Below are 10,859 nucleotides of genomic sequence, written 5' to 3'. Positions count from 1 at the left end.
CAGGTGACACACACTTCCATAAAACAAGTCTTTTTTGTCTTTTGGTTGTCATGCCAAATACTTTCTTATGGTTAGCTTTTAACAACAGCATTCTAGTAAACCAAAAGAACATTTTCATGAGAAAAGATAAAAATTAGACCAAATTCAAACTATTTCACAACTACCTAAAGATGTAAATCTATAACATTTTGTTTATTAATCTACATTGCATTTTGAAAGTCACTGTACAGTATATTTAGAATTATATGGTAAATTCTGTTCTTTCAGCATTAGGTTGGTTGCCCTGTGGTTTCGTTGGGTGTTGGTCAGTAATAAAACAAAAAGACAGTTGTTGAGTTGTGACTGAATGTGCTTTGTTTCATTTATTGCAATCAATAGTTGCGAGAAACGTTAGTGCTTCTTTCGGTAGAGGAACACATTTTTCTTGTTAAACACGTCTTTCGTGAAGACAAAGTATACAAGTGAAGCACATACAGTATATAGTGGACAAGTACACTGATTTAGTAAGCACAAGTTTTCTAAAAAATTTCCAAATACTCCTCACCGCAATGCAGTTCAACTATTTATCAAAACTAACCAACCGCCATAAATTAATTACATGAACAATCTTTACACGAAGCGAAAATTGATATCTGGGTCAGGCAAGTAGAATGCGCATTGTGGGTCCAATCTTTCTTGGAAATACAGTAACAGTGATTGTTATTGTGCTGATTTCACAAACTTCATTAGTCAGTTAACAAAAGTGAAAATTAATAATAGTTGGTTTCAACAAAACAGCACCATAGATACACAGTTAAAGATCCATGACGTTTTTACGAAATGTCTTTGGCAAAGGAACCATTTAAAGGGGTTTGTGGCCTGTACGACCACCCAATCTGATTCCCTAAGATTACTTTCTATGGAAGGCAGCGCATCATACAGAAGCAGTGTATCGCAACAGATTACACACGATTGATGAACTAAAAACCACAATAATGGCATACATACAAGACATTTTAGTACACCAGCTGGTTAAAGCAAACAACATGTTAAAGAAAACTTGTTAAAGAAAACAAACTGAAATGTGTGCAATGTTGTATTTGAGGAGGTAATTTTCAGCACTTTTTATAAATTATTCCAATTATTGTAATAACTGTTTCTATGAAATAAAACTACAAAGTAATAATTAAGAAAGTTTCATCACTACACTTCCATAATTCCAGTGCACAGCAACTTTCTGAACGCATTGTATAATGATATATTGTTGTACTTCATGGGACAATAAAGCTCCTATAAGAGAAATTAACAAAAGAATTATAAAAACACAGAAAACTTAATTTATCTTAAAATTAGAACATTGTACAAAACTACACTGATAAACATAATTTTTGTTTCCTAACATACAATACATGATTTTAATTTGTTTTTTGATGCTGAAAACGAATGTGAACTCATAATTTTTCTATGAACCACCATTTTTGAAAAATTGTTTAATTTCAATTAAAGGATTTTTTTTCATTTTTCAACATATAGTTAGCATTTTAAGCTCCTATATAGTATTTTGTTAGCTCATTTTTTATTGTCTAACTTTGTTAACATAATTTGTAAGCTATAAACAATACTAGAAAAAGAATTAAATCATATCATAGTCACATATTATGACATCATATCTAATTCTGAAGAGTGAGCCTTCATGGACAAGATTAATAATCATGTCTGTGCAAGTCAAAACATGTAGCTGAAAACACAGCTGTGTTGTCTGCATTAAACACTGGATTTAGGAATAAATTAATTTTGTTCAGTCTTACTGCTGTCTTAAGTCTGTTAACAGTGCAGTGTCATAATGCCTCGAAATTGTGTAAATGATGTGGATGCCTTTTGTTATGCATGTGGTAAGTTTATCATAAAATCAAATAGAAAAAAACATTACACCTTTAATTAGAAAAGCATATCATTTGTACTTTTAATGTAAAATTGGTGATCAGGATAAGACATGGGCTTCTCATATAGTATGCACTAATTGTTCTGTATATTTAAAAGGATGGCTGAAAGGTATGCAGAAGGATTTGCCATTTGGTGTACCTATGGCAAACCAATGGATCATTTAACCAATTGTTACTTTTGTTTAACTAGTGTCTGGAATTTCTAAAAAATCTCAACATACTGTAAAATATCCTTTATTGCAATCTGCAATCAGGCCTGTACCTCACAGTGAAATTATTCCAGTTCCTGAGCCACCTGTGTATGCATGTTTCGAAAGCCGCTGCTTTTGAAACATCAGGCAGCACTGAAGACAACAATGATTTTGATTTTGAATTATCTTCCAATCAACCACATCTTATATCACAAGGTTAATTTAACTGGTTAGGGATTTAAATTTATAAAAAAAATCAAACTGAACTGTTAGGATCAAGACAGCAAGGTTGAAATTTACTTTAAAAAAATGCAAAAATTTCAGGCTTTTGAAGCCAACAAAAAGAACTTTCTCAGTACTTTATTAATGAAAATAATTTGACTTATTGCACAAATAATGATGAGCTTATGTTGCACTTAGGACAAGTTCATAAACCTGAGGACTGGCGCCTTTTCATAGATTTGTCAAAGTATAGTTTACCGTTTCTACTGTATAACAGTAACAAATATCCTTCAATACCAATCGCTTATGGTATTACTTTGAAAGAGACATATGATGTAATGAAAGATGTTCTTGAAAAAATAAATTATAAAAAACAGCTGAAACATATGTGGAGATTTGAAAGTTATAGCTATATTGTTAGGCATACAGTTAGGCTATACTAACTACATGTGTTTTCTTTGCGAATCAAGACAGCTGAGCTAGGGATAAACATTATTCATGAGCCCTAAGTAGAACCCAAAAAAATATTTTTACCCCCTCTCCATATCAAGCTAGGACTAATGAAAAATTTTGTAAAAGCAATGAAGAAGGATAGTCTCAGATTTCTATACATCAGGCAGAAATTTCCAAATGTAAGTGAAGAGAAAATAAAAGAAGGAATATTTGTTGGTCCTCAAATAAGAGATTTGGTCATAGATGATGTATTTAACTCAATGTTAAATAATGTAGAAAGTCCAGCTTGGCTTCATTTAAAGACGTTTGTAAAACTTTTCTTGGCAAAGAAAAATCCGACAATTACCACGATAATCAACTTCTTACTTCATAAAGAGCTATGGGATGTAATATGTCTTTAGAAATACATTTCCTCCACTCACATCTGAATTTTTTCCCAGACAACCTCGAAGATGTGTGACGATCACAGTGAATATTTCCACCAAGACATTTCGGTGATGGAAAGTTGCTATAAAGGGAAATGGAATACTAATATGCTAGCCGATTACTGTTGGACATTAATTCAGGATGTGCCTGAGGCTATTTATAAAAGAAAAAAGCATCAGCAAAATCATTCTAACACAGGTATGGCCATGCAAATTTATAAATTTTAACTGTATTATCCCTTAATTTTTTTTGAAGTGTAATTTATTTAAAACTAAGGGTGATAGAAAAATTATATTTACAAATCTGTAACATACGCAAAAAGCAATTCAAGAAATGGTATCATACTTAGACAAACATTAAATTTTTTTTTTATTTATCAGTGTTATTTTAAAATGTAATATGCATTAAAATACCCAAATGAAATTATAAACTACCAATAAATTTATTAATAGCTTAAATAATTAGTATTCATGTAATTCACCCTTCAACTAGTTTTTGTAATGTTTTAATATGTAAATATATTTCAATAATATAATAAATTAATATTTTCTACCTTAAGTCTAATCATTTTTATAATTTTAACCTATTAAAATTATAAGAATGTCGGTTTTTTATTAACGATTATAATATCGTTTTATAGATTCTATTCTGAATGGAACCATTAGAAAATATTTAATGGTAAAATAATTTATTTACAATTGAAGGGAGAATATATTTATTATATTTTGTCAAAATGTAAACAGACAAATTATGTTAAAAAAGAAAGCCAATAGTAAAAAATATTTCATAACCTTAACAGTAGAAATTAAAAAAATTAGTAAACAATAACATTGTAAGTTATGTTTATAGCTGGAGAAAACTAACTGCTCAATTTTATATTTAATAAGAAAGCAATAATATATAAATAAAAATAAAAAATAAAACTAATATATATTCATGAAGAAGTTAAAAGTAATATATAAATAAAAAACAAATAATACATATTCATGAAGTTAAAATAAAACCACTACATTACTATATTTTGTTTTACAGTAAATCCTACAGCAACAAGTATAGTATTTGAATTTTAATAAAATTATAATATAACTAACAAATTTTAAACATAACTTTCAAACATTTTTTGATCACAGAGTAATCCATAGGGTACAAACTACAGAGTATAATAAAAAATTAAAAAAAAAAGATTTCCTATCAATATATATTTTTTAATTTTAAGTGATGACTGTGTTGGTTGGTCATTAACTATCAATAATAATCATATTATTGTAAATATAAGCCACACTGATTAATTTTTTTTAATAATTTAATAACTTCCATTAATAAAGAAGTAATTATAATTACATTTATTCAATCAATATTAGCAAAAAATGTCAACCATAGATGTGATAACATCTTAGGATTGTTCTTTCCTGTAATTTATATTCACAATATGCAATATTAAATAATTTTACACCATCCTTCATATGTGGCATGTAGTTAAAGAGTTTAATATTACAGCAAAAGATATGAAAAATACAAAAACAAATATTATTTGTCCGAAATTCATAATTTATTTTCTTTATGAATGTTCTTTGAATGAATTTTCTTTTGAATTCTTTATGATTTGATGGGTAATAACAATTGAGATCTTTTGCCTGACTGACGTTTTTAGATGTTGCATACATATAAAATAAGTAGTAAAACACTTTGAAAGAAAGTCATTAACATAAAAAATATTTTGTTAGAATTTCAATTCTTTTGAATTAAAATTATTTTATTTAAATTAACAGCTAACTGTTATAACTTTTATAGTAAATATATTATTTTAAATACATCTGAAGTACTCTAAACACCGCAGGAATACAATAAAGAGGTCTATCAAGATTTAAATGTAAGTGATACGATGACAATGAAATGCTTTCTGACAAGCTAAATACACACTATATTACAGAACCCTTCTTTCAGGGATTTCCTAAAATCAAAGAATTTGCTGGATACAAATTTCATTTAATGAAAATCAATAAGTGGTGAATCATAAGAAACAGGAAATGTTCAAATCCTGAGGGGGTCTTAGAGAGAAAGATACTAAAGCTAGCATCTAGATAAACATTTGAAAACTATTTAAGTTGTGTTCTATTTTTACAGAAAGTGCTACTTGGAATAAAAATGATAAAATGAACATTCATTTGTCAAATAAAACTGTCTTATTGGCTAATTAATGTTTAGTCTTTTCTAACACTTAAATTTAATTTGAATTAATTCTTACTTATCTTTCTTTACTCAAGGTTTTTCAAATCTAATTTAAAGAAATTTTAATCTCCAGCCAGTCTAAACAGTGTAGTAAAAACATGTGCTCATCACATTAATTATATACACTATAACAACCTGCAATTAATTAGTTATTTAGTGGTATGGAATGTTGAGATATTTTTTTCAGATTGTTATAAATCTGTAGATTAATGCAATAAAGACATGACTATGCCAACAGAAATAAGCAAAAATGTGATATTCATATTAGTATAATGATTACTTGGCTATAACTAAATTAAAAAAAAAAAATAACAGGTCAAAAATTCCTTCCTTTTCGGAGATGAACTGATGAAATACTTACGCTCCATTACTACCCATTATCCTTGTGTGAAATTAACTACTGTTGAACGTTTGACATTTTACTTATTTTTCAAATGAGATTTTACATTTCCTTGGTACAAAGTTTTTAAGATTTTTCAGTAGTTATAGTTGTAGTATGAGTAGTACAAAATGGTGTATATTTAGTGTAATATAAAATTAATAACTTAATTTGAGAATATCAATATGACTGGATATTCTTTTTAAAGAACTATTTCAATAAATATGGATAATATTCAAAATTACAGAAAACTACTTAAATAAAATTTTACACATTTCTGTATCTAAAGTGAGCACTATTTTTTAATAAAAAAAAAGGCTGAAGCATTCTGAGGTAAGAATACAGGATTGAATATTACAATGTAATAGTAGTACTTTCTTACTGAAGTAATAATTATTTGCTAAACTGGAAAAATACACTTCATCGACTCTAATACAATGCTATTATTTTCTTATTTGAGCATAAAATTACTACAGCAGATATTAATTAAAATTGAAATACTAACAACAAAGCATTACAATAAATTATAGATGCAACATAAAAATAAAAAGAATACTGATCTGGTAACTGTTATTTTAAAATTAAAATACATATTCCTATTTAATTATTGGCAAACCATCCTCATAGACTTTTTTCCAGTCAATGCCCATAAAAAATGGATGGCATTTGATCTCTTCAACTCCAGCAGTTCCAGAACAAAGTCTTTCAGAAGGATTAAACTGAAGTAGCTGAAAAAATAATTAATATTAGATATGTACATATACATGTTATCAACAAATTTACATGATTATATCAGTATACTTCTGTTGACTTCACTAGATGCAAAATTAATTAGAGGTAGCTTTCTGTTAGAAAATAGGACTGCAATAGAATCAGACAGGGTGAGACTAAAGATAAACAGTCAAACTGAAAATCATACAGAAAAAACCCAAAATGTAATGGAATTACAATGCATTTCACTCTTATAGTAAACTGTGTTAGATTACACTGATCTGGACCCTGTTAATCCATGCTTTTGATTAATTTGGTCAAAGTCTTTATCATAAAGAAAAAAAAATCACTATTTATTTTGGAAGACTAGTTTGAATAAAGTTGATGAAGAAGAATTGGGCTATCATGTGAGGGTAGTCAGAAAACACGTTTTCCCTGATTGATGTGCTGATGTACTTCATACAGGAAGGCGATTCTTAGAAAATACTTAATTGAGATATTGTTCTCTAGATAGAGTGAATTTATCAATCAATCCTCAGTATTCCTTTTTGTTTCTGGTAGTTTAATTATGATGATTTTTATTTGTCTATAAATATAAGAGTTGCAATCTATAATTTGGCTTTTGTAAGCCAAAGGAGTAGCACCAATTTAGATTAAAAAATATGCATCAGGTGAGTTCCTTGGCTACTGACAGAGCAGCAGAAGAACTCTTAATCACTTTCTCTAGTTCAAAGAAGATAATGAATTCTTGAAACAGAAATTTGATAATGAATTCTTGAAACAGAAATTTATTGTGGATGAAATAAACACATTCTATTACAGTTCTGAGATAAAATCACAATATCCATCCATGATGTGGAAGGATCCTGCGAAAATAATAAGTGCAAAAATGAATGTACCAAAATTTACCTTCTTTTATTAACACAGTTTTGGTCAATAGAATTTGTGCCTAGACAAATAAATCAACCAAGAGAGTGACTATGTTGAAAAATAGTGTCAAGTATCTTTTCAAAATAGGTATATACTTATCTAAAAAATAAATTATTAAAAAGCACTGAATAAGATTGGAAATCTTAATCTAGCTATAAATTCTGGGATTAATTTATTTCCCAGCTATGAATTCTGGAGAAAAAATGGCAAAAGAAGGCAAACATATAACAGTTTGTAGAATAGCTAAGTAACATGAAAGAACATTTAAATCTATTTACCAAAAGAAAAATTTAAAAAAGTTGCAGATTACAACTTTCTGAGATGCCTTGTAAAGTTACAATAAAAAATATAAAGCAAAATTATTACAGGAATAAAGTTTTATTAAAATTAGATTATCAAAATTTGGATTATATCTAGATTGAATCAAACATGAATTTGTCATAAAAATTACCCTGATATAATTGATAAAATTATTATGCTGCTTTAATGGGAGGGGTTCAATAAATTTTAGGTTACATTATTTTGCTACGCCATTTCATTTTATAAGTAATTTCATTTGGATTGATGTTTTATAATTTCTAAATAATTTACGAGATATTATTGTTTGTAATCTTAGTCTTCACTTTTAAATTTTCAAAGTCGAAACTGTTCCAGTAAGGTTAACTCCTAAATTTACATGCAAGCCCTTTTCAACTGAAAGGCTAAAATTATGTAACAAAAATTTTCTTAAATTTTATCATCAGTAATGATGGAACTAGGAACATAATAAAATATGCAAATTTCTCATGTAGAGATCCAATATTTAATTGACACAATAACAAGGCTTCTTTTGAAATAAATTTTAAATAAAATATACAATTATGTTTAAAAGTATTTGTCTTCAGGTATAAATTTAAATGTCATCAGGAGCAAATGCTGTCAAGCAATACTTTGCTTAAATTGTGTTCTGAGTATGTTAGTTAATAAATGTGTACGTGCTCTTGTGGCCCTCAAATTTCAATACATTCTGTACAGTAATAAAAAGAGTAAAAAAAAGAAGGTAAATGCATTACACATGTAACTAACTTAATGATACAAAGTTAAATTACTCTTAAAAAAAAAGAAAGAAGTTTACTCTTAAATTCTGCGCATCGTAACATTAGTATTTGTTTGACTGAATTCCTAAACATAAATGATAACAGCATGTTTTAATACAGAAATCTGGAAATTTCTTTTTGATGGTTTATTTAATACCACTCACTATTATGTAGTACATTACTTATATTGTAATGCATAAATATGAAAATAACACATGGTTAGTGTATGGTTTTTATTGACTGCATGTATAACACTTATGTATTGTAAGTAACTAAATGATTGATAAAATAATTGATAACAATGAATCATATCTATTCCTATGAAATTATCAACCTATACATTTGGGATAATGTAATTAAATTTTTTAAACTAACAATTTTTATAACCAATACAGAAAAGTTAATGTAGTTTGATATACCTATACAAAGATTCCACAGGAGAATATGAAACATGATTTAATAATAAAATTATATATATATATATATATATATATATATATATATATATATATGTATAATTTTATTAAATCTTACTATTTTTTATATATAAAATTGTAGTAAATAATGTTATATTTTTTGTAAAAATAAACAGGTTGAAACAAAAAATATTTCATAAAATACAAAATATATATTTCTAGTTAAAAGATGTACCTACTTCAGTTGCATTACCTCAAGACTTTATGGCATATCTGTTTGTCTGCCTACTAGATCAGCATTCTCCATTCACAAAGCTTGCACTAGATAAATGGAAATAAATTTATACGTTTTATTACAGGGTGGTGGTGCAGAAACTCCCTTTTTTGAAGGAATATTTTGAAGTGAGGACAGTTCATAGAAAAGTGGCGATGAGCTTAGTGAACACAGCAGTTGCAAACGTTTTGTCCAGAACTCCTGTGTAGAAAACCTGAGGTGGACAAGTGCGCAGTGTGCATTTGCAGTCAAAAAACTATTCCTACCTGGTGATGCAGCATGTGTTCCGCACTCACTTTGGAATTCAGCTGAAGTTCTAACCAGAAATTGATTGTTTTGTGGATAGAGAGCTTCATGACAACCAGGAGTATAGTGAAAAAATCCCCAGTGGAGTTAGTTAGACAGTTGATTTTAAAATCTTCAAGATGATCTACTCACAAACATGCAGTCAACTTAGGAATATCTAATCGTTCAATGCATCAAATTCTTCATGAACATCTTCATTTATATCAAAGATTTTTGGTGTGTAAGAATTGTCACTGTGCGTTTTCCAGAACCGAATAACAGAGTGCAAAACTTGTTCAACTTCCCTTCATCAACTTGTTTTTTTTTACTAATGAGGCACACTTTCACATATCTGGATGTGTCAACAAGCAGAATATTGGAGTGGTAACAATCTTAGGAAGCTCCATGAAAGACCACTTCACAGTGATAAGTTGAGACTATATGGTGTGAGTTGTTAAGATTTGGAGATTGGCTCTTACTTTTTTGAGAAAGACTACCATGCTGTTAATTCACAGTAGTATGTGGAGACAATTCAAAACTTTTTCAAATCATCTCTTGAAGAAATGCAACTAGGAAATGTCAGATTCCAACAGAATGGTGTCATGGCCCACACAGCCAGAGCTTTGATGACAACTTTGAGGGTAATGCTCCCTAAACGGCTCATCTTGATCCGAGGATGACATCCCATGGGTGGTACACTTGCTTGATTTATTGCCCTGTGATTTTTTTTATGGCGTTACCTCAAGGCATTGGCTTTTAAACATCACTCCACAAACCTGCTTCAGCTGAAGAATGTTATTCGGTAGCTGTTTTATAGAGAATGGTGGCCACCATCTTCAGGAAACACTAACAATTTATACCAGTACCTTGATCAAAACTGTTTTATACGTATAACTTCTTAAAAATGCCTTATGTAATTTTCTTATAATTGCTTTAGGAAGTTAACACTTCCTACGTAAAAAATAAATTGCTAACACTAAGAAGCAACATGCAATGTTATTATTCCTAGGGTACAAAAAAATTAAAAAAATTCCTAGAGTACGAAAAAATTAAGTAAAAAAAGTTTTCTGATCGAAATATAACCTCACCCCTTTTAGAAGTGACTGCGATTCAATGGATACACCTTCTGGAACGTAGAGAATTGTATGGCAATGTATTCCACCAGGATGACATGATATTAAGCTCTAAAATAAAACACCAGAATATTTTTATATTTAATTGAACATTTAAAATATAAATAAATATTTTGTTGAATTTCACCCTAGCACTTTTGGATTTTTAAAAAAAATATTTATTCACTAAGGTTACAATAACAAACAATCAAAGAAACGTAATTTGTTTGTAC

At 28.6% G+C, this 10,859-nt stretch overlaps 1 protein-coding gene across 1 annotated transcript in view; it reads right to left on the bottom strand.

Moving 5' to 3' along the window:
* Nucleotides 1–4,694: 4,694 nt before the first annotated feature.
* Nucleotides 4,695–10,859, bottom strand: part of LOC142325378 (ribosomal protein S6 kinase delta-1) — a 69,850-nt gene continuing 63,685 nt past the window's right edge. Inside the window, exons 13-14 of the mRNA XM_075367076.1 lie at nt 10,603–10,698; nt 4,695–6,550 (exon numbers count right to left, since the gene is read on the bottom strand). Coding sequence (XP_075223191.1) covers nt 6,419–6,550; nt 10,603–10,698 — 228 coding nt within the window. The 3' untranslated portion in view covers nt 4,695–6,418. The remainder of the gene's footprint in view (nt 6,551–10,602; nt 10,699–10,859) is intronic.

The sequence above is a fragment of the Lycorma delicatula genome, chromosome 5 (genome assembly GCF_047948215.1).
Source record: "Lycorma delicatula isolate Av1 chromosome 5, ASM4794821v1, whole genome shotgun sequence".
Lineage (NCBI taxonomy): Eukaryota > Metazoa > Arthropoda > Insecta > Hemiptera > Fulgoridae > Lycorma > Lycorma delicatula.
The sequence above is the reverse complement of the archived record's forward strand: the minus strand, read 5'-3'. Positions and strand labels throughout refer to the sequence as shown.